This window comes from Poecilia latipinna, unplaced genomic scaffold (genome assembly GCF_001443285.1).
Source record: "Poecilia latipinna isolate Pla-1442-1.1 unplaced genomic scaffold, P_latipinna-1.0 Scaffold2367, whole genome shotgun sequence".
Lineage (NCBI taxonomy): Eukaryota > Metazoa > Chordata > Actinopteri > Cyprinodontiformes > Poeciliidae > Poecilia > Poecilia latipinna.
The window spans coordinates 1-25,145 of record NW_015114983.1 but is presented as its reverse complement, the minus strand read 5'-3'; the positions used below and the strand labels follow the sequence as shown (position 1 = coordinate 25,145).

At 38.5% G+C, this 25,145-nt stretch overlaps 2 protein-coding genes across 2 annotated transcripts in view; both read right to left on the bottom strand.

Annotated features, from left to right (window-relative positions):
- The window catches only part of coro2aa (coronin 2Aa), a 50,468-nt gene extending 46,909 nt beyond the window's left edge, over nt 1-3,559 (bottom strand). Inside the window, exon 1 of the mRNA XM_015019063.1 lies at nt 3,052-3,559. Coding sequence (XP_014874549.1) covers nt 3,052-3,066 — 15 coding nt within the window. The 5' untranslated portion in view covers nt 3,067-3,559. The remainder of the gene's footprint in view (nt 1-3,051) is intronic.
- A 2,701-nt stretch (nt 3,560-6,260) lies between these two features.
- Nucleotides 6,261-25,047, bottom strand: LOC106937520 (general vesicular transport factor p115-like). Its single transcript, XM_015019062.1, has 26 exons — nt 24,815-25,047; nt 23,714-23,800; nt 23,562-23,626; nt 22,956-23,032; nt 22,697-22,708; nt 21,427-21,527; nt 21,236-21,338; nt 20,584-20,639; nt 20,379-20,499; nt 19,452-19,630; nt 19,209-19,349; nt 18,390-18,478; nt 18,150-18,304; nt 17,328-17,533; nt 17,205-17,225; nt 13,804-13,914; nt 12,665-12,783; nt 12,263-12,444; nt 12,054-12,175; nt 10,952-11,090; nt 10,625-10,785; nt 9,731-9,790; nt 8,467-8,565; nt 7,659-7,760; nt 7,366-7,560; nt 6,261-6,907 (listed from the first exon to the last, which is right to left on the bottom strand). The coding sequence occupies exons 1-26, from the start codon at nt 24,878-24,880 to the stop codon at nt 6,845-6,847; spliced, it is 2,832 nt and encodes a 943-aa protein (XP_014874548.1). The 5' UTR covers nt 24,881-25,047; the 3' UTR covers nt 6,261-6,844.
- Nucleotides 25,048-25,145: the final 98 nt, after the last annotated feature.

The following is a 25,145-nucleotide window of genomic DNA, read 5'->3' as shown; positions in this document are numbered from 1 at the left end:
GACGTTACCTACTGCTGCCGGCTTCGTGTCCCTTCCTGCCGGTCAAACTGGATGGAGAACATCTGAGCTCATCACGTTTCAAACTTGTTGGTTTATCATAAACAGTGAAACGCACTGAAGTTTGTCTTTGTTCTGGCCGGCATGAAAATTTGCATTCGACCACAACTGAGCAGAAACCGACCGCGTTTCGTCTCCCAACATAAAACCTGCAGGCAGTATTGATTTCTTAATTTCTATGCCAATGTCTTGTAAAATTTCCTCACTTATGCAAATTTTTGCAAACTTCTCAAAAACTCAAAACCTCAGCAAGCGATAAAAAGAGAGGGGCAGGCAAATGTGCTTTCAGAACGGTAGGAGATTGTAACTGAAAGCCCATCTCTGTCTGTTCTCCTCATGAGTATTCAGAATCTGACTCTCTTGTCTTTCCTGTGTTATTGTTAATAGGCGTCAACTCTGACAGAAAAAAAAAACTATTTAGAAATTTGGATTAGTCTTACAAATATTCCAGAAGAAAATGGACATTTGAGCTTGAAAAGTGGAAAATTTGGTAGAAAAAAGTCCCATTGAGATTAATCTCAAGAAAATTTCTTGCCCGTCAGACTGGATGGAGAACATCTGAGCTCTAGTTGAGCTCCTAAAGTTGAAAATTTCCTAAAATAAAATAATAAAAAAGATCATCATTGTTTTGAACAAGGAAATTTCTGAGCTCCAAAAGTGAAAAATTTGCTGGAAAACTTTGAAATTCTTAGATTAATCTCAAATATTTGAGTTTTTTCCTGCAAGTTTTCAACTTTTAAAGCTCAGAACCTTCCATGTTTTTCTAGAAAATTTCTGAGATTAAACCCACAATTTTTTTAATTTGAGAAAAAAATTCCTCCTTTTCATCTGCACTGGGTCTAAAACGCCGTCACAGGAAACCATCTTATTGTTACCACAGAAGCTAGCTTCACCCCAACTAGAAATATGCTGCAAGTAAATATAAAATACTGCAGAAGTATTTTGTTAAAGATGCTAAAGATGTAAATTACAAAGAGTTAACTCTGAAAATATCTCAGTTTGTACATTTCCTCATGGTGAATTGCCAAAGGAGAGCAGAAAACCAGCAAATCGTCTTTAAATTGTGGCCGTGCACCGTTACACTCGGCTCATTAAGCACAGATCTTTCCACTGGTTTGTCTATTGTCTCCAGTTTGTTTACATTCAGACAGCAGAGTGAGACAATGGATGGGAAGCATACCGCAACCCAGTGGGGGGTCAAAGTTCAGCCACAACTTACAGGAAAGTTACATTTCCTGTAACCCAGGAAATGTAACTTTTCATGAGCAGAGATGATGATGCAGACTTTCATTCCCCATGGCCAACATGTTAATATTTTTGACTGTTTAACTGTAAAATAGATTAAAAAATGTCAATACTAACCAGTTAATGTGCGTTTCAGTGAGTAAAGGAGATCGACATGACTGCATGTCTATTTTCAAGCCAACGACTTTCTGAAGTTTTCTTGATTTTCTTTGGCGTTCAGCCTCTTTTTGCAAACTTTCAGCCTAGTCTGTGCAGCCAAATATGAGAAAATACTAGGTCAGCTTAAAGACAAGAGAAATCAAGAGTAAAAAACTAAATAAAAAGTAATATCAATGTTCAGGAGAGCCAAAGCTGTCAGAGTCCAACTGAAAAGTTCTGGAGACTTTAAAAGACTTTGGTTTAAAACAATTGCAAAGTCCAACAGTAGGGTTGCTTTCACTTCCAAAACTGTCACATTTAATAATTAACCTTCTTTAAAAACATGTAACAATAGAACAAAAATATTTCATTTGCAACTGAAAAACTGCTGAAGTTGAATCTGATGTGAGAAAGTTGCCAGTTTGATTATTTTTTTGTGGAAATTTATTATGCAAAGAAAGAAAAAAAATAATCCAAGTGTTTATCAGTTTTAGTGGAAATGAATTTATTTCAAAAATAAAAACACAAATATTCAGGTTCTCGGGAGATTAGAGAGATTTGCATCAGACCAACTGAAAAATCTATGAACCGAACTGAATGCTCTGCGTTTCCATTGACCATTTAGTGGCACAATTTGACATTTTGAATATAAATTTGCTGAATGGAAACACGGCAATTAAAATAAAAACTCTTTTTTTTCATATATAAAAAAAGTTTTGACACCAGGTTGAGGTAGTTTTTGTTTTGACTGTTTCTAAAATTGGTTTATTTTGCAGAATTGCAATGGATAAACACTCCTTCCACACACACACACACACACACACACACACACACACACACACACACACACACGAGCAACCTGATCAGCAACCGGATGTTACTCCTGGTGGAAACTACAAAGACGACGACAACAGGAAGTAGGAGGAGGATCGCGGCACTGCATGTTTTTTAATGACTTATCACATAAACAAAATTTTCACGCGTGATTTTAATTGAGTTCCTTATTTACAGGAAAAACAGCAACTGCAAAATTGTGGGGGTGGGGGGTTTCGATTAGCAAAATACAAAGATTTACGCTCATTTGTCGTGGAAACACAGCTAATGTGTGTATGTTTTGTTAATATCCTTATAACTGGATCTGATGAAGTCACACAGGTACAGTTACCTGTTGATATGTGGAAGGGTGTCACTTTCACAATATTTACCCTCACTTTTTTCTTCCACTTAATTTACATCGGCTTAATCACATCGCTGAAACTGCAAAACATTTCTGCTCTGAAAATGATTTAACTCTAATTTTCAGATACATTTTTCATTAGCTTCAAGCAAAAATAAAAAGAAAAGATACATGTAAATTCACAGAAAATAAACCCTTGAACAATACATTTACTTTATTTTTTCGAGGAAGCACCAGTATGACTGACCGCGTTCATCCATCGTGCAACAGTGTGAAGGTTAAAAACGCTCATCCTGATGTTAAAGCCTGTTATTCCCGCAGCCGCATGGAAGCTCTGCAGCTCAGACTCTGCAAAGCTCCAGAAATAATCCCTCCACAGAAACACATCTGCAACTTTAAATGACAAATAAAAATAAAAACCCAGGCGAACTCACCTTTGAGACGGTCATGTGTTGGTTTCTCCTGGAAGAGGACTCTGCTGGTGCTGCTGGACTTGGATCCGGATCCGGTGGCACTTTGCGGCGTCGTTAGATCATCGGTGGCAGCTGCATGGCGGCCGCTGAAAAAGTCACAATGTCCGGCTTCACCTTGTGAGACCCACAAGTCCGTCTGGAAAACGGAAAAAAAACTAAAAATCTGCAGAAACTGCAAGACAGGACGGTTCGGCGTCCTGACAGACTGCTGGAGCCCGGAGGGGAAGAGGAGGAGGAAGAGGAGGAGGATGATGCGACGACGCCAGGAGGAAGAGGAGGGAGGGGCGAGGGCATCAGGTGCAACTCTAGGAAATTAGGATTAGAAACAATAAAGCTGCTATAAATGGAATAAAGTCCATTCTGCAAGAAAAACAAACATATTTCATCTTAAAAATACGTCAAAAATGAATAAACTGATAAAAAAAAGGTAATTATCAGGGAAAGTGGTGAATTATTTTGACTCCATTATTGAATTGGTGCCAGCTGAAACGGGTGTGTCGGCTTGATTACTGACTGATTTAAACAAAGGTCCAGGTGCGACCCTAAACTTTCTGGCTCCAGGGGCAATCCTAACCCTGCTGCCCCCCACCCCTACCCTCGTTCCTTCTTTTATTTTTTATTTTTGCGTAATTTTAGTTGTGTTGATGCAAATAGCCTAGTTTTGCCAGGTTGTGCATTTTGGGATGAATTTATTTTATTTTGTCCATTCCCCACCCTCTTTATGTGTTTTTAAACTAAATAGAACAGCCTATGTCCATTTGATAAGATTATTTTATAGAACTCTATGTTTTGCTGTTTTCCACAAAGTTTTGCATAAATTGAAATATGAGCGGGGAAAGCCATTTTCTTGAATCATTAATTTTGTACAAAGGGTTATAAATAAACCTCAGTAAGTGTCAAAGCTATTTTTCCAATGGGTTAAAAAGTAAGAACAACTAAAACTGACTCAAAAGGAGTTGTATTTCAGAAAATTCATAACTTTTTGGTAAATTGTGATGAAGTCAATAGCAACATTTACCAAGAAAAAAATAACAATATATTGAACAATAATATTTTTATAACAATCCTTACAAGAGCTTTGATTTTAAGGAATCAGGTGGAACAATTTATTTAAATATGCTTTTGCATAATAAACAAATGATGATTAGAAACCATCCATCCATTGTCTTATGTTCCTCCAAAATCAGGTCGAAGGCGCAATAGGTCCAGGACTGTCAAAAATAGTTTAACACTCATAGCCCCCACAATCATTTTAAAATATTAGATGAGAAAAATATTTTTGCACAGTCTTTAACAAGTGGAGATTTACTTCTTTGTCTTCTTTGACCTGCATCTCCTGAGGGCTAAGCCCCCCTTGTCCTTAAAACCTTGTGACGCCCCTGCCTGCCCCAGCAGTTAAGATCTATTTTTGGCCTAGATAAAGCCCTTAAATGAGGCTATACAGTTTATTCACACCAGTCCAGTTTAATCATTGTCTGTAAATTCCGGTTCATTTATGGAGGTGTGAATGTGCAAGTGGACTCTGCTCTTCCTACAAACCTTGGTCTCAGATTGGTTAAAGTGAACTCTGGTGCGGTTCGAATGCATAAGAGAACAACAAGTTGACCAGACTGCTCCAAAAGCAGGAGGCGGCCTGAAACGCAGGGCATTCTGGGTAAATACAACCAAAACAAACGCGCTAGCCACTAGAGAGTGAAATGACTTCTGCTCTTGTACCAAGGACAAAAGAGAAATCCTACAATCGCTAAACTCGGACTCTACTCCGTTTTAATTTACATTTTGTGAAGGAGGAAGATGCGCTCAGTGTCTTCTTTTTATGTTGTTTCCTTGAGCAGTTCTTGGTGCAGCGCCACCACAGGCGGGGAGGGCACCGTGTGAAAGTGAACCGCAGCAGCTGAAAACATAAATATTGCAACTTCGATCCCCAATCAAACCGACCGCACCGGACAGTCAACAGAAAACAGTGATTGTTGCAAAGTTTACACCTTAGCTTGACTGCATGCGGCTGATCGATCCATTGTTTTGGATCTTAAATTAATCAGACTGTGATTAGATTCCGTATGAGTGGATATGGATGTTTATTTTATTCAGTGTGTTGTGATCTGGATCTTTCACGTTCAGCCGATCGGTGATGAAATGCTGACGTGTCGAGTCACATTATTTGCATGGATAATATTGTACCTTCCAGCTGGTTCACCTTTTAATCACAGACATCTGAATGGTCGGAGACGCTCACGTGACGATGACGTAATGTAGAACCAGGATGTTTGAATCTTAACTGTAGGTGGAACCAGTTTATCATTAGCGTTGTTTTGAACGTTCATATTAATGTGAACAACATATGAAGTCATGTAGGATGTTTGTCAGGATATTTGACGCCCCCTTCTGACCAAATAACGCAATTACAGAAGAATTCATCTAAAAAGAGAGAATGCTGATTACTCGCATTTTAATTAAAATATTTTCAATTTAAAGGGCATTCTGTTGCAGAGTTTTTAATATTGACATAAAAACATTAATTTCTGATTTAGTAAAGTGTTAATTAGGGGGAAAAGTACTTTTAGGAGTATTTTTACTACTCTGTACTTTTTACTTTAACTTGAGTAATTTTATTATAAAGTATCTCTACTCTTACTTGAGTAAAATGTCTATTTTCTGCCCACTGAATGAAAAACAAACGTGTTGTAACTAAACTTTCAGCAGACTCAGACACACACCTGCAGTTTTTTATTAAAGTTTCATAAGTTTTTATTGAAAGAAACTGATTTGGAAAAAAATTGTCTAATTTTGTTCTTTTTTGTTACCTATATGAATTACTGTCATGTTGGTCCTTAACATGCCAAAATTTCCACTTAACTTTATATGTTGGTCTGTTTGATTATGTAATTTATAAATATCAAATAATTGATCATTTAGTCAGTTACTCAGTACTTGAGTAGACTTCACCAAATGCATTTTTACTTCTGACTGCCGTTAAAGTGGCTTTAATTGTGTTTCTTATTTAATGTAAATTATGTTTATTGACAAAGTTTTGAGGATGTTTGTAATGGAAGTGCAGCTAATAAAGGATATTTCTATTCTAATTTCCTGTAAAGCAATCTGACTGAAAGGTGCCTTGTAAATAAATTTACCTTCCCAGAAAAGTCAGCGAAAAACAAACACAAAATGTCTTGGGTTGTAGATTTAGTAAAATTTAATTTATCTACAAATATTTTTTCCATACGGCATACAGATAGATTATTAATTCTTTTCAATGTGGCTCTTAAATTGATAAGTTACACAGTATCATACAGAAGCTGGATGCCAGAACTGCACAAAAAGTTGAAAAAATACGTCTTATTTTCTGTGGTCTTTACATGTTTTTCAGTGTTTTGCAGCATATCGTAGAGCGGTTTAGCCGTCGAGAAGAAATGGAGGAAATCCAGGTGAAGTGTGCTACTTTCCAAACTCCACAGCCGATTTCCCACTTCAAACGATGTTAAAATCAACCTAGACTCTGTGTTTGTGATTAGAAAACGTAGAACAGCAGAATAAAATAAAATGCCGACGGGGGAACACTGTGGAGATGAACGCACTGACGAGCTTAAACCTCTGAGAAGAACCTCAGCTTGAACACAGAAACGTCCAGAAACTCAACACACGGGGAAACGAAGACAACATGGCAGCCGGGAGGAGAAACCGGATCGGCGAGCGCGAAGCCGGTCCTCCGGTTCTCAGGCAGGAAGTCTCTTCTTCTCTCTGTAGTGTTTCCTCTCTAATCCTCGTCTTCGTCATCTTCGTCAGAGGTCTGGTCCCGCAGGTCGTCTTCATCTTCCACCTGTAAGGGAAGGGCCACAGTCTAACTAGAGCAAACAGACAGAACAGAGCCGGGTCAGACGGCGACCTCTGACCCCTGGGAGGTCGTGACAGAGATTCATGTTTCTGGTTAAAGACACTGATGGAGAAACTTCTCAGAAGATTAAAACAAGGAAGGATGTAAAGAAAGGAGGGAAGAAACAAAGAAAGGAAGGAATCAAAGGGAAGTGAGGAGGGAACTAACAAAACTAGGAAAGAAATAACAAAAAGGAAAGAAAGAAGAGAAAAACCCAGAAAATATGTAAAGAATGGAGGATGGAAGAACAGAAAGGAAGGAAAGGAGGAGAAAGGAATCAAGGAAGGGAAGGAAGGAAAGAAAACAGGAAAGGAGGGAGGAAGGAAGGAAGTAAAGGTTTGACCTTGTTTGACCTCCAGTAAAGTTTTTTGACCTTGTTTGACCTCCAGTGAATGTTTCCGTACCGTCTCTCCCAGGTCTTTGAGTCTCTGCTTGAGGCTGTGGATCTTCTGGTCCTGGTCCGCCAGCAGCATCAGCAGGTCGTCCTGCTCCTTCTTGGACTCCTGGACCTCCGTCTGCAGCTTGGCCTTCTCCGTCTGCAAGATGGCCGCCGTGCTGGTGGCCGCCGCCAGCTGCTGCTCCAGTCCTGATCGATTCTCCTGAATAAGCACCGAGGAGGAGAAAGAGAGAGACGGTAGGAGAGACGCGGCGGCGGCTGATTCACACGGAGAGAAAGACAAAGGTCCGATCATCACACCTTCAGCTGCTCCATCTCCGCCGTCTGAGCCGCCAGTCGGTTCTCCAGTTCTGCCTTGGCTGCATCTGAGGAGCCGTCACTAGGGGGCGCTGTGTCAGAGGGCTGGAAGAAGACACCAGAAATTAAACATCTGGGATTAACACTCCAACAGCAAAAGTATTTTTGTCAAGTTTTTAGTGCAAATAATCTTATTATATTTTAAATAAGATCAAACTGATTTAAAAGTAACTTTTTAGCAAGAAATAAGAGCTTAATTTGAGTCAGTAATTCTTGAATGTCAATTAAAAAGTAATAGTTCTACTAGCAAACCTTTTACGTATAACATTACGTACTACAAAATAAAATTTTTTTATCACAATCCCCTCTTTTGATTTTAAGAAAGTATGTAATATTTTCTTTTATTCCCACAGTTCTCATGTTTTCCAGTTCCTTTCATCTTTTTCTCAGACTTTTCCATTTCTTTCTTGCTACGTAACTCAGAAAATGAATTTTCTGGAAATAAATTCAGAAAATGGATTTTCTGAATTTGACCAGCAGCCAATAAGAAAATGAGAATCAGAAATAATTATTTTAACTTGTATAAAAAAATACTGAACAACAAAAAACAAAAATTATGACAAAAAATGTAAGATGGCAAAAATGAAAAACATTGAATCCCATAAACTTCACTTTCAGCTTTCTGGGGCCCCATAGTCTTATTTCGAGCGTATTAAGATGTTTGCACTAGAACCCAGACAGAAATACTTGGTAAGATTTGGTGTTTTTGCGTCCTGAACGTCACATCGTTATAATTTTTGATGACCTTTACCCCTGCTTCCGCTCTCCTCAGCAGCTCCTGCCTCTCGGCCTTCAGGTGGCTGATTTCTGCCAAATGGGTCTGAACCTGGTTCTTTAATGCCTCCAGTTCCTGCAACACAGAAATAAAGACAAAACTCAGGTTCATTTTAAAACATCACTCAAAAGAAACATAAGTTCAAAATGGTGAAAGATTATATATTGTAATTTGTTTTTTATTATCAAATTAGACATACAATCAAAGGTAGATTTATATTTCCAAAAGGTCAATCAAATTTTCTGTAGATGGAATAATTTACTGAAAAATGTATTGGAGATACATCAGAAGAATGAAATTAAGAAAGTATTTAGAAAAAACAACTACTAGGCCTGGAACGATGATAAATTGTTCCAGTGATTATTGGGGAAAAACGATAATATTGTTATCGTGATTTTAAAGGAATATATTGATAATGGCATAATTGCCTGTCACAGACTTATAAACTTAAATTTTGTAAAGAACATTTAAACACCGGAAATGGAAAATATTTTAAATATCCAAAATAAAATCATAAATAAAATGCAGTATGAAGTCAGTCTAAAAAAAATTTCACTTCAGAAAATATCAAATTCAATTCCAAAATACTTTATTGATCCTAAAAGGAAATTAAATGAAGTAACTCAGTAATTCAAAATTATTCACTTTCATTCTTCATGTTAATTTATGATGTTATTGATTAATTGCTTGACAGCGATACTGAATCATTCTTATTAATCTAATGTGTTTTTCCCGTATAATTGTTGCTTAACATATGGAAGTAAATGTCCTTTCGTGGGTTTTCAAGCAGCATCATTCGTTTGTTTTGAACTTTATTTTTATTTTGAATGTATGTGATCGATCTGTGTTATATATTTTTAGTTGTTTTTGCTGAATGTTTCAACCAGAAGACAATCAAATGCAGGGACCTGCAACTAGTAGGGATGAAATAAATGAAGTTCATAAGAGCTTCTTTTACTTCCTGAGATTAAGGTTTTCCTTCTAAAGCAGGGGTGCCCAAAGTCGAGGGCCGGCATCCTGCATGTTTTAGTTCTCTCCTTAGTGGTTGTAACAATCTCCTCAGCAAGTCAATGTTCTGCTTAGGCCTCTAATGAGCCATCATTTGATCCAGGTGCATTAAGCCAGGGAGAGAACTAAAACATGCAGGATGCCAGGCCCTCCAGGACCCACTTTGGACACCCCTGTTCTAAAGTAAAGCTGACGTTGGTGAAGAGGTGGAAGTTGAGGTCATGAATCCCACCTGGAGAAGCTCAGTGTTGTCTGATCCTGCTGGACACTCAGCTGCTTTTGCTGCCGACTTCTGTATTAAAAACACACAAAAAAAACCCCATTTAAAAATCATGTTAACTCCACATGCAGAGCTGCACACAAATATGACTAATATGATGCAAATGTAAAGATTTTTCTTTTTAATACACATCCAGGTTGGGAAATTATGTAAATCCTATTTTAAACTAATTAATGTTGCCTAGTTGCTGCCACAGCTTTAAAAGGATCCATGATTAGTTTTAACATTAGAATTTCAGTAAAAAATTATTTTAAAAAAACAGTGCGGTAAAAAATACTTAAGGCCTTTTAGTTTATATAAATAAAAAATAGTCATTTTGTTTACGCTGAAATTCATTCTGTATAGACGTATGCTAGGTGCTACGGCGCTAGCTCTGTCCAGTCGGAGCAGTCATTTCTGATCGACGGGTTTCGTTCAGACCGAAATGAAGGAAAAGCAGAAATGAAATAGAAATTGAGGTGGCCCAAACAGAAAAAGGAGAGACTCAGATGGAAAATCCAGCATGTGTGCAGATGCTGCTTGGAAATGGCAATCCAAGAGTTTGAAGCTCTAGTTTCTAACTCAAACTGTTTACAACAGGGCATTACAAAGACTTAAAGAATGCTTCAATATCACTTAAACATCCACTCATTACCTTCCAATTTAGTTTGATTTTGCGTTAGCTCGCGCTAATGGCCTTAGCTAATGGCGTTAGCTCCTGCTAACATCGACAGCCACTGCTAAAGGTGTCAGATCCTCACAATGACATCAGCTACTGTTGATGGTGTAATGAAATAACACAAATAGAAGATGCAAAATGAAAAATTTAAGGTCTTTAGAACAGCTGAGCAGCGCCATGCTACTGACCAGGCTGTCGATTAGTGCATCTTTCTCGCTGAGCTGCGTCTGCAGGAGCGTCTGTTGCCTCCGGAGCTCCTCCAGCTCCTCCCTGAGCTGAGAAAGCTCCTCCGTCTGCAGCCCGTTCAACTGAGTGTCCCCCTGGCTAGACTGACTCTGGTTTTCCTTACCTGAACACAAAGACCAAAAACTGTCAGACAAATTATGTTCCTTCAGATGAAAAATATGATTTTATGTTCAGGAGCATGAATTAAGCTTATTAAATTTGATTCTGACTAAAATCAGGTAGAGACAGACCATGATCCTCCTCATTTAGACACCAACAGACGGACCCACCTAGCTTGAGTTTCAGGATGTTGTACTGGTCTTTGTGCTGCTGAATCTGAGACTGCTGCTGACTGACTGTAGCCTGCAGCTGTTCGGTCTGAGTCGTCATCGATGAAACTTTCTCCTTCAGCTCCTGAATCTGAGCGTCCTGATCATCAAATACAAAGAGACTCAACATGCTGGCAAAGAAAAAACACCTGAGGCAAAAACAATAAATCTTACCAAGTAATTTTCATATAGTTTCTAGTGAAAATATCTTAGTACAAATAAATAAGACAAAATTAACTTATAAGTAACTTTTCAGCAAGATATAGATCCCTGGCAGCAAAAATAAAAAAAGGCATCCAAAACACCAGCTCTGACAGATCATCAGTAGAGCAGGAGCTTAGATGAGCTAATCTACTGCTGTGGTAGATTAGCTAATAGCAGCAAGTAGCTAATCTAACACAGCATCACTTATTATTAACCGCAAAATAAACACCAAGCCTAAAAACATGAAACTGTAACGGACCAAATGTTCTGTTCTTTGTGTGGGAAATGTCTGGATCTTGATGTATATAGTGCCGTGGTTGTCAGTTGCTATGGCAACGAGTCTGTGTGTAGCGTAGCTGACACAGAGTGTGACAAAAAAAAGAATACCAGCGGTTTTGAGTTGTTCAACGGTTTTTCTGCGTTATTTTTCCCTTTGTGTGCGCACTGCACTAAATTAATATTTACATCTCCAAGTTTCATTTTAAAAGGATTGTTCCCCTGCAGCAGCACAATGGCCAAAGAATCGTCTGTTTCTGGATGTAAACAACAACATGCAAAGGGCCTACAGGAGCTTGAGGTCAATAATTACTTGATATTGATGAAGTTCTAGTTCCCTGGATGATTATTTCACTTACAGCAAAACATTTTTCCCAAAAGTGAAAATGCCAATGGAATAAGTACTTCTAAGTACTTATTCCATATTATTTTTTTCTCAATAATACAGAATTATTGACTTAAACAAACCTCCTATTTCTAACTTAGTTTTGTCTTATTTAAAGTGTGCTGAGAAACTAGACCACAATTACTTGGTAAGATTTTGTATTTTTGCAGTGATTTGTTTATAGATTTCAGGAGTTACCTGTTCTCTGATCAACTCTTTGTACTGAGTTACAATGTTATCATGTTGCTCCAATGTCTTCTTCACCTCCTCTTCCTTCTTCTCCTCCTCACTGGACTTGTGGACAGCTTTGGTTATCAGACCTGTGTGCAGCAGAAAGAGAATCTGCATCTCTTCTGTCTGGTTGAATAAAAACCTTCCAGAAGGGCCGGTCTGCAGTGAGGACGGACCTTCCAGCTCTTTGAGCAGCCTGGTGAACTCGTGGTCGAACAGCATCTGTTCCGGAGACGGGAAAATGGGCTGCGGCTTCAGCGCCGCCCGCGAATACAGCTCATGTTTGGTGATGAAACCGAGCTTCTCCACAAAGTTTTCCTTCCCGATGCGCTTCTCGATCAGCTGCTTTAGCTTCTCCCTGAACGAGAAAATGAAAACTCTGAGCAGGTTGTTTTAAAGGAACACTCCACTGCAACAAAACAAAAAATCTTACCAGGTTATTTTTGGGACAAATTTGCTAACCAGTAACTTTCTGGACTGTCGATAGCCGATAATAGACATGGAAAAGGTAACATTTGCATTCAGTCCTTCTGAGAAGACAGCTCATCGTGTTCGTTCTCTGACACAGGGACACTTACTTGGTGTAGTTTTCCAGTGAGTTGTCGTTATAGTAGATGCAGATCCCGAGCAGGAGAGCGCACAGACCCTGGACGAGCCGTTCGTCTTCTCCCAGATTCTCTGAGATTTGAGCCGTCAGCTGCAGCAGCCCCAACGTCAAGGACCAACCCTCAGGATGAGCACTGCCGCAGGTTAACGGGGACATTTCAAACAAATTAAACTTATTCTTGCATAACTTTGGATAATTTTGGAGGCATTTTCTGTTTGTTTTTATTTTTTAAATAATTAGAGCAACAAATAAAGCTTTGACATCTTTTATGCAGCCAGGTCTCCGCTATCATAATTTATTTTTTTGTAGAAATTAATGCTGCAAAGGATTATTTTATTAAGTATTCTGACCATTAATTAGATAAAAAACTGGCATATTCTGCAGTTTTTTTATTTTATTACATATTTATACAATATTAGAAATGTATTAAAAGATCCAAATGAATTAAATTCCTATTTAAATACAAAAAACATTTTACTGCCTAAAATGCAACAGCATAGCATTCCTTTAAGCTTGATGATTTGTAGCAAAGGATTCAAACTTCTAACATCAGCAAGTGAAAAGTTCAGTCATTTCTGCTCGACTTAACATTAATACAGTTAAGGAAGTGTAGGAAGAATCTGGTGATTAATTTTGGATTAACAGATTAATAAGTGGATAGCAAAAGGTGCTTACAGGAGATTCTTTAAAGTTTTTTTTTTTTTTTTTTTACAAAAATTGACCCAGGGGAAGCTAAAACTGCCACATGATGAGTTTTTTTTACATCTTAAATGTAAAATGTGTATATATTTTTGTCTAATTTTGGCTTAATTACTGCTCTGAATACGTTTTCTTTCAGCAAACGGCCTTTTTAGAGTCTGGGTTACTAAATTAGTTAACGGTTATTTCAATAATTGATTCCTCACGATTAATCAGATTGTTTCATTCCTACTTGGAATAACAGATACATTTTCCTAGTTCAGAAGCTCTGCATGTACAGTACCATTCATGTTTCACCAATCCCTGTTACTTTACAATGCCTATAAAACCTGTCCAGGCGAACCCAACATGCCACAGACTGAGCAGCAGATCCGAGTGAAAAGCAGCAAAGGCGTTTGAAATGAAGGATACGAAGGGAACATTTTCCTGGTTGTGCAGGAAGTGTGTGACAGCGATGGGACAGTTGCTGATCCACGTGCAGAGCAGCATGAGAAGGCCCACCCTGGTCTGTACTTTGCTGCCCTGCAGAAAGAGAGGAAGAGGAAGCAAACGTTTACAAACATCAGCGAGCTGCCGAAGAACAATCCCACCATTTTGTTCTAAAAACACTTCTTCGTAAGGAAATGTGATCAAATTGAAGGCTTTCAAGTAACAGGAGGATATATTTCTTAAAAAATGGACAGAGTAGCAAAATAAACCCCAAAAACAAGTATAAAATAATAATTTTTAAAAAATAATCCAATTTATTATCCTGACATAAAGGAGGTAAAAAACAATGTGACTAAATGAGCAAAAAGTTTTAATGTTTGTTTTTTCAGTTTCCAGGATTGGGTTAATGTATCAAAGCAATGCTTCAAAAGGCATCCACTGTTAATATGGTTATAATTAGTTAAAACAGGTTAGCATGCAGGCCTGCAGGGCAAAACTCATTTAAAAAGAATCACAAATTCAAAATTTTATTGTTTTGCAAATTAAAGCTGAATGTTTAATTTGTAGCAAAACATGCAAAACAAAATCAACTAAATATGCTTTTCAGAAAGGAATCAATTCAATCCTATTAAAATCTGTTTTTTCCCCAAGTAGTAGTATATTTTAAGCAGAAAAGAAGCTGTAGTGAAAAAGGTGCAGTGATGTAAAAATAAAAAATGTTGTATAAGCTGCATCCTGATGCATTAAAAATGCTCAGCATGCCTTACGACGAGAAGAAACATGTTTCCTGCTGTGAAAACGATGGTAGACAAGCGTAATTAACGACAATCTGAGCAACGGAAGAGCAGAGGGGAAAATAAAACTTATCTGCTTTAAGTAATACAACAACTTTGAAAAGTCACCTTCTCAGCTTTAGTCTCCAAATGTGACGAAATGCAAAAAATGAGGAAACAGAAAAATGAAACAAGAATCAAAAAAGCAAACTATGACGTGTTCCAAGTTTAAAGGCCAAAAACAAAAACTCAAATCAGTTTATTTCATGTGGACGATCAGAATTAACTTTTATTTTAATCAAAATAGCAGCAAAATATAGATTTTTTTTTTAATTTCCAGAATCTAGGTTGCGCAAATCTGACCAAAATCTGATTTTTTCACGGCAGTTTGAACGACCCCATGCTGATCTTTTCACCACAAAAAAAAAAAAAAAAAAAGATTTTTGCCACTTCCATAGTGGTATTAATTCTGATATGTGTCCAGTCATTTTCAACGCGTCTGCAGTCAGAACGGTCATATCGCAGCTAGTCTGACTTTTTGAACCATTGTGTTTCTCAGAAAGAAATCAGTTGGTTTTAACCAAAAATGCACCAGAGAGACAAAGGAACACAGTTTATGTGAAAGTGAGACCTCTTGTTTATACACCAGCTTTGTTTGGTTACCTGCTGAACTATTTCAAGTAAAGTCAACACCATAAAAATTTACATACGTTACCCTGCCTTATTAATGTACACTACCTTCTGTAAGTGCTAGTTTTTAATTGAAAAAAACAATTTGGAAAAGTTATTTTTCTAATTGAATTTGTTATTTTTGAATGATGTTATTAATTTTTCATTTTAACCTTTAAAATATCAGAATCTGTACATAACTTTGTATTTTGGTTCTTTTGATTGACATTTTAAATATTAAATCAGTTTTATTTCAGCTTCGTTTGCTAACATGTGACCTCATCATCCAACATGTCTACTGAGGCGACAGCGAAGGCGTTAGACAAATACGATGAGTTCCCAGGACGGAAATACTGCAGACTAAAAAGAACGTCATTTGTCAGGCAGATGTTTAAAACAGACTTTGCAGATTTAGTGTGTTGTGAAGGTTTAGCATTTATAAATTTGTATTTGTTTGTATCTTCTGGTCAGTGAAAGCACCAGTGTATAAAAGGTCTTAATTTGCATAACAGTCAAAATCAAGTTAATGAAGAGAAGTGCTTTTTCCCACAAAGGTTCTGTTGGACCCTACTGGAATTTAAAAAGTAACTTGTGAAAAAAAGACTTGTATAATTAAGAACAATAACAGTAAAAGCTCCTAACTTGAAGAGGAAAAGACCCCAGATTAGCCACAGCACAAACTTCCTCAGAGCTGGTAGCACAGAGACAACTGACATGATGCCGACTCCGCCCCCATGAGAAAGTAAAGCAAACCCCTAACAAACAGTGTTGTAATAGCAGAGGTAGTGGAACTTAATGTGGTACCAAAGACATGCTTTGAGTAATTTTTGCCTTACCAGCCAACACTGAGTCAAAGATGAAGGCCCAGAAAATAAATAAAAAAAGAAGTCGTATATCAGGTCTATAAAGTTTTTATCGAGAAACAACAGAGAAATCAACGATAAAGCCTAAGAGGAAAAATGATGAGGGACATAACGCCTCACTGGATGAGAGTGTGAACGCATTTTACACGTAGAAAATGGGTGAGTAATAATTTAATGAAACCGGCTTGTGAAAATCTGCCATCAGGAAAATGCACAAAAAATAAACAGTAGCATAGAACGGTGCTCAAATGTAAATACTGCAGTTACTGCAGCACGTTTACATGCTGCCATAGAGCCAACATTGAAATCTACACACATAAAATCAAGCATGACTACCTTCGCTTAATAATCTTTGATTTGACTATCAATAAGTGTCGCTAAGACAAAAAAATTGGATGTTTACTGCCAGTTACCTTCATTCAGATGAACATGTGGCAGCTGCTGTTGATCACAGCTTCATTCAACCGGACATGAGGTCGGCTGAAGGAATTGATCCATTTCTTGCGTTACTCCAGACTCTGTTTGGGTTTTTGAAACCTAAGAAATGGCAATCCACCCTCTAATTGGCCATGATTTCCTATTATTTTCCTCAAATTGTCTCTGACTTCAGCGTGTTTGCTATGATAAGCATTAGTAATGTTGTTGAAGGTCAGCTCCTTCAGATAAGCGGTGCGTCTACTTCCAGGCAAATTGGGACCGTCAATTGGTCAGCTGATGAAAACCGCCCTGGAATGATTGATGGAGGATTGCGCTACGTCCACATGAGGGCGAAGTCGGCGTCATGTCAATTCAGCTGTTAGGACGACAACAACCAGCAGCAGCAGTAGTTTCTGTTGCTCTCCTGTCTACCTCTCTTGATTTCTGTGCGTTTCTGTGGTCAGTCAATGCAACCAAAACGTCTGTGTTACACTAACGAGGCTTTACATTAGGGGCAAAGCAGGGCGCTAAAAGGTTAAAGGGAAGCAAGTTTCACCAACATGTGGGAACCCAGAGACCCCTACTATTCAGACCAAGCCAAAAACGACCACCCAAAGACTCAAAAACACACACATACACACTGCAGAGGCACTTTACTCACCCGCCGGACGATCTTATCTCCCTGAAAAACCACAACTTCATTGAGCTTCGCATTTCAGAGTTACAGCTACGCTACCCAGAAGCACCCAGCCTGAAAGAGGCGAAGGCAGGAGGCGTTCTCTACCTGAGACAGGATGTTGGTGCACTGCTGCAGCAGTGAGACTGGTGGCTTGCCCAGGCTGGTGGCGAGCTGCACCCTGAGCAGCTGCTCCTTCTGGGTCAGGTTGTCCTGCAGCGTGTGAGCTAAAGCCACGGCCGCACACCAGTTAGACATAGAGTCCGCCGAGAACAGGCCGCCGCACAGCAGCTGGCCGGCTGAGATGGAGTTAGCTGCAGGAAACAAAGAGGAAGAATGAGTAAGGGTGTGTTCACACCAGCCCTGTTTGGTCCACTTTAATCAAACTCCAGTCCGTTTGTCTTGGAAGTCTGGTTCAGATCGGGAGGTGTGAATCCCCAATCGACCAAAAACATCAACTCTGGTTAGCCTAAAAACCCTCTATCCCAGTTCGGCAGAAGTGGACTCTGGTGGTTTGAATGCATATGTGAACGCAAGTGGACCGGAGGCTGCTTCAAAAACAGGAAATGGACTGCAGCGCAGGGAATTCTGGGTAGATACAACCAAAACAAACTCCAGCAAGAGAAGTGGCTCTTTGGTCTTTTACCAAAGAATTGATGATTTTAATGATGGCATTTGACAAAATGTAATGCATGTTACTGGTTTTTCTCAATTGTTGACAATGTGATGTTTATATGATGTAAAGCACTTTGAACTAGGGATGCGCCAATTCATCGGCCAGCTGATTTCCTTCATTTTGGGAGATCGGTGATGGGCTGATACTTACATGTGGAGCCGATCTTCTCCACCAATCGTATCTACCTCAGCAAAAGTCTAACAATCAACCACTGTCCTAGGTCGAACCACGAAGGATGTGAACAGGAAACGTACCGTCGATGGTGGAGGGCAGCAGGGTTGCGACAATCTCCCCCTGACCTTTCTGGTTCTTGAAAAGGAAGCACTGGAAGCAGTAGAGGACGGCGCAGCGCAGCACGAACGGCTGCCTCTCGTTCACCATGGACATCAGCAGAACCACGATGGCCGGCCTGAAACACAAACATCCCAACACATCCCTGAAGGAAAACCAGTCAGAAGCGGGTGGAAGCTTCAAAACATGGCGGCTGCGTTTACCTCGGAGGGTTCGACGGGGCATTGACAGAAGCAAAGTAGTCCTGGTTGACCTGTGACCCCCTGATGACCTCAGAAACTGTGTTTATTGTCTGAAAGGAAAAACACACGAATCAGAACTTGGAAACGTTTTGGAACGTCTTCACATTTCAGTCATGTTATTAATGGAAAATTCAAGGTATTTTATTGGGATTTGATGCAAAGGACCAACTTGGATCTGAAAAGTGTGGCAAGCATGTGCATTCACACCGTAGAATAAACAGAACTAGTTGTAACTGCAACGTTGCACATCTACAGACACAAAATATCTCAAAGCACAGTTAAGGCTGTCGCAATTAATCAATTAATCGCATATTAAATTAAAATTCTGATTATTTCTTGAAGAGTAATTTTGTTTTTTAATTTTATTTATGGTTTTGGTTTTAAGGAGGTTTTTTCCCCCATTTAAGTTATCATTTTTGTTTTTTTGTATTTTGAATATTTAAAATATCTTCCAGCTCCAGTCGTAAGTGTTCTTTACAATATGAAAGTTTATTGGTCTTTGAGAGGGTGTACTTACATGCCATTACCAACAAATTACTAGAAAATGGTCTCAAAACATAATTTATCACCATCCATCTGTCCCTCAAGGATTTTGCAACTATTTTTGTGATTTTTCTACAATCAAAAACACTGATTTTGTTGTGCCACTTTAGAAATATTTTAAATCGGTTACTAAAGTAATTTTTCATGGCAGGCCTTGTCACAACATGGTAAATGTCACATAGTTTTGCCAGGTGGGGTTATGAATGTGTAATCTGAGAGTCCTGTTGGGATTATTACCTCTGTGAGGATGTCAGCAGGGACACCGGTCGCCATGAGGATGGTACACAGCTGCTGCAACAGGCCACACTGATACATGCACTTCTGACAGCTGGCTGTGGCTCCAGGTGAGTTCACAGGTGACACCATCACTCGCACCAGCTGGGATAATGTTAAAAAAAATATTTATAAAAAACAGTCATATGTGCTGCTAAATCTAATCTGGTTGCTAATTTAGATTGAAAGCAACAGTTTGTGCGCTACCTGCAGCATGAGGTGGAGGTTTGTGACTTTCTGTGCTGACCAGCCGGAGTTATCGTCCCCGACTTCGAACCACGGCTTCATCCTCTGGATGTAGGAGCCCTCCTTGAAGAAGTTCTGGTTGGAGCTGTTGTTCTTCAGCAGGTTCAGAAGCAACAGCAAACAATCCTCAACCACGATGCCTGGACACAGAGACGACAACGGATCAGGAAATGAAGAGGAGCCTCCAAGATGTCTGGCTTCAAGTCATTTTATCAACAGCTTCTGGGCTTTCTGAGGAAAATTCAAAGTTCCTGTTTGACATTTGGCCCCTCATTTCCAGCTGTACAATTAGCATGAATCAACTTGGTGAGATTTTTGAAGATTTAACTAAACAAATTGTGCCCAAAAATACAATTTAAATGGGTTCTGTGCTAAATTGTTTGGTGTGTTGACAACACTGGCAAATCCTTGATTTTTTTAAAGCTAAATGACCAGAGTTTTTTTTTTTTGTTTTACTCTGGTACTTTTTACAAAAAACATTTACTTTTTTACAAAAAACATCCACATCAGATGCTGGTTTGAATGTGTGCAAAAAGCAAGACCATTTTAAAATATAAAACTGATGCTCATTGTGCCTTTAAATACTTTATTTTTGTAAACTATCTTGGTGAAAAAAGCCAAATTCTTATGCTCAAGACTGATCTACAAAAGCAAATAAAAGGATAACATCCAAGGTATAAAATAAGCCTAGGTGCATGATTTTTATTATTATTATAATTCAAAGATCCCTCTCCTAAATGTTTGAGACGTTACTGGTGAAAGAACAAGTCACAATGAAACATTCATTTTTGCCTATATGTACTTATGCCTACCAATGATGTATTTCTACTGAAAATATGTCATTATATGGAACAACAACCAACTTTAACCGTTCAGTAGTCTTTTCACCTCCATCACTGCTGCCTTCTTCTGTGATGATATCCAGCAGACGTTCGAAGGCGTTCTCAAACGCCACGATCTTCTGAATGGCTGCGTTGCCTTTGGTCAGCTGCTGAAGCAGCAATAAGCCCTAACGGAGAGCAAACAGCATTTAGCAGCTGTCACAGATCCGTTCAGACATCTACTTTCTGAAGAACTTCACAAATACACTCACATCATTACGAATTACTTCCCTCGAGTCCGCCAAAAGGTCCATTAACCTGGAAACACCTATGGAAGGAAATAAATGTATTTCTCAATCAAATATGAATGAATAAACAGCTTTCAAGTAAAGCTGGAACAATTAAAAGGATTAATCGTGATGAATGGATTATTGAAATAATCGTCAACTAATTTAGCAATCTATGACAGGAGTAAACAAACCCAAAATCAGCAATTTGGTGAAAAACAGATCTGGAGCAGTAATTAATCCAAATCTCATTTAAGGTAAAAACATCTGTGTCCGCAAACATGTTTTAGCAAAACATCCTCAAGTTTTAGCTTCACGCACTTCCTATTTACTAAAGGAATGGTATTCCATTTTCGGTATTAAAATGTTTGTTTTCTTATTTAAAAAGAAATTGAATTATTAATTTGCATCTTTTAATGCACTTCTATTACTGTATAAAACAGGCTTATGTGGTTAAATAAAAAAATCTGTAGTATGTGCCATTTTTGAACCCGATTAATCGCCAGACCAATCCATCAAACGGCAAAAATAATTGATTAATCGCCATAATCAGGGTGAAATAAGGAGGAATTTGTTAACATAAGAGTGACTCCTAAAGGCCTGGGAGTGAAAACATGAAGCGTTGGAGGAAACTCACCCATCGGGCTGACGAGAATGATCCCCTGCACCTGGACACCCTGGTTCTTTAGGAGAGCAGTAAGCAGCTTTACGCCGGGCCAGCGCACATGGAAGTCAAACTCCTTTAAAACAAAAAACATTAAAACCAGTGCACTGAAGTGCAGACAGCTCTGCAGCTCAGACATGGCTGGCGTGTTGCTACTGCAGTACCTCTAGCATGGTGAGGAGCAGGGTTATATGCTCTGGGTCCTGGATGAATGTCTCTGTGAATTGGGTCCCAAGGTCGTCGGCCTGCTTCTGAGCGTTTTCATCTGGCAAAAGGAAATTCCCCGTCTCAGATAAGATTTTATTTAAATACTCCAAGAGGAAGCACACTTTCTGGAAGCTCCCATCTTTAAGGAATATGGTGGTAGTTTATAAAAAGCAGCTCGGTTTCATGATGGAAATGGATCGTAAAAAAAGGTTTCTTCCACAGTTATGAACAACGATATCAGTTCTGATCTGTGCTGATCTGTCATAAACTGTGGCTGAGCCAAGACGATACGGGATGAGATTCACACTCCACTGGACTACCAACTTTACATGGTTCAGTATTCACAGATTTTTTCTAAGGAATGTAATTAAGTTATTCATGGATTTTTTTCAGACAAGTAGAGCATCCCTGAAAAAATGTAGTTTGGGAGGTTAAAATATTTAAGTGCAATGCTACTTCACATGCTACTGGCTGGTGTTTAGAAAGCAGCCAATCAAGGAGTGCCATTCATTTTCCTTGGTACTGATTCGCTGAACTATAGGAAGACTAGATATTACCTTCTACACAGCGTGGCTAAGAAGGTTTCCCTTCTGCATATTGGGATATATTTGGTTGATATATTTGGAATGTGGACAGATAAATATTTAGTTTCTGTTCCTGTAAATCCACAGATTTTAATAACTTAAAAAACAAAACATATTTAGAACTGAGATGATCTGAAAAAGTAAATACTTGACAAAGCAGTGAATAAATAAAAGATTAACTACAGAAAAATATAAGCATTTACTGCAAAAAACAAAGAAAGACTGAGAACTTTGAGGAAAGATTCAGCAGAGAGCACTGTGGGGTTAGCAAAGCGTTGGTGTTGCAACTCAAACACCTTCCTGGATTTTAGGGAACCTGGTTACATGTTTAGTAATTTATCAACAGCAAAGGTGCATTTATTTCATTAATGAACAAACATAACATGGTTTCCTGTGACAGAGAGGGAAGGATGAGAAGGAGGAAATGCTTTTAATTTATGCCACAGCTGACAGATTCTCATGAAGGCATGCCATAAAAACACATCTGAGTAATTCAAATGTTTTTTAGGATGCTCAAAGTGTAAAAAATCCCAACAAAAATAATAATGAACTTCCTTCCACATCCAAAACAAAAGGATCATGGATAACTGGCAGGAGTTGGTGGTTAAAAGTGTTTGCATCATGCACAGTAAAATATTTTTACCTTCTGATTCATCTGTAGGGTTAACACATGAAAGAGAAGAGAGAGACAAGAGTCTTTACATGACGCAGTCACGGTCCATATATGGAGGAGAGGATGCAGACTGAATGTGGTCCAACTCAACACTTTTACACATGCAAACATAAAACTGAATCTGCAGCTGCCAAACACTGAGGAGGAACAATATTCTGACTAGGTTTTGCTTAATAGTGAAACTTTGCAGCAATTTCTGCCTCGTGTGATGAGATGAAACCAGTAGTACCTTGTTCTTCCTCCTCATCGTTACTGATTACATTGTAGAGTGTGTCCAAAGCATATCCCAGGATTTCTGAGTCAGATCTGTTGAATTTAAAAGAGCAACATCATTTACTAAACGCATTTCATTTCTAAATTGTGAAACCAAGCAAATATAAACAATTGCTGCAACACACTGCACTAAAACTCTAGAAGCAGGCTCTCTGTAGGTCAACATTTAACCTACAAAGAGCCTGTAGGTAAAATCATTGTTTGGTCAGTAGAAGATTTTTTTTTTTTACTAAATAAAGTTGAAAATGGGAAAAGAAGAGCAAAAAGGAAGCCTATCTGGGGCAGCTACTATCCAGTGGTTTGCTACAATCAGCATGTGAATGACTGAATGTAGCGAGAAGCACTTTGGAGGCCTGAGGACTTGATAAAACGCTATACAAGTGCAGGCCATTTGACAATCATTCTCCACATTAAAATTAATTCAAATGAATACAAATTGAGACTGCTTGGTTTTATGTGAACAACCTTAAAAGTGGCAGCTTCGATCAAACACTTATTTCCTCCCTCCTGCAAAATCTGTTATTTTTGCAATGCACAGTAATATTGCAGAACCTTTGCATACCTGTCGGTTTGCAGAATGTTTATCAAGTGATCCATTGCCTGTGTGCCAACTTCCATACGATATTTCTGCAAAAAGGTCAACATTTCAGTTTCTGGAAACAGTACTCCACCGTACCTTTCAGAAAGATAACCAGATCTTTTTTTTATTTTTACCTTTGAGAGAGACTTAAGCGCTCGGACGGCATCTCTGCGATCTTCTAGTAGTGTTGAAGAGGCGACCCGGTCACACAGTTTCTGAATCTGATCACAGGGAGAAAAAAACAACTAATGATTTGTGAAATAAATTAATTTCTTCTACAACAGTATCGGTGTTATATTTAAATAACTTTTGGTGGCAGTTGATAAAGTATGGGTGTATTTTCTTACTGTAAGCCTTAAGATGAGAGAAGTTGGGTGTTGATGTTTTAAACAAAAACATCAACAGTTTCTGTTGAAAAACCTGCTTAGTTTAAGTTAACCTATTTATGTTTAACTACTTCAAGAAATACACTCTTATTTCATTATATTTACTATTTTTGTTAAGTATTGTTTATAGATTTAGATTGCTAGCTCCAACCTCTGTTTTTATAACTATTTATTATTTGACTAAATTCTGTTTAGAATTTATGCCCTTTCTCATATGAGAAGCGCTCTGTAAATAAAATCTGATAATTACATGATAATTATGGTAGTCAGCAAACAATTATTGGTTTTGAAATCAAAAGCACATGTAGCGCAAAAAGCTTCATTACTTTGAACAGACTATGGCAGCAACACACATCAATACTTTGCTGTAGACCTGCAGGGAAGTATCTGCTGATTGTGTTTTTAGGTTTACAAAGCGGAATTACCAGTTGATCCATCTCTAGATCTGATCAAAGTTCTTAGTAACGTTTTGCTGCTGGTGATACAGTTTGTGATTCAAACGAATTTTGGATGAAGAATTAGAAATTAAACACTGGTGATATAAAACTTCTTTTGGCCATTTTCTTCGACACAGCTTTTAACTGTTTGAGGTCAGTTAGCAGGTAAATTTCACGCATCAACAGCTAACTGACAGATTTGCTACTTTTGCTATGTAGCATGGCTAGCTTTCTGATTCAGAAAGGTCTGCCTCTCATAAGTAATTTGAATGATATAAAGAAAAAAATAGAGATTAACATTAAAAGACAAGTGTATGTTAGTGTGCATACATTATTGAGCAATGTGTTTTTACTTTAGGTGAAATGTATGAGCCACAGACCGAACAAGCAGCTAATTGATTAGCATTCCTACCGTCTCCGCTCCTGACGGTTGCGGCCCGGCAGTCTGCCCTCCCATCACTCCCCTGAAGAAATTCATCCTGAATATTAAATATCCAATGCTTCTGAGTGTTTAAAGGAAGAACCTTGTGCCTCAGTTACAAGAAAGTGTTTATAAAAACGAGAAATGAAGGGCTTTGGTCGAATTTCCTTCACTGACCGAGCCCCGGAACACAAATGAGGCCAGTGCGCATGCGCGCAGACGTGGCGATACGTGGCCGATCAGCAGCTGAAGGAGCTGATTATTTAAAGGGCCAGTACACTCATCGATTTTTAAAATGCTATTCCAACCTGGTTTGGTATAT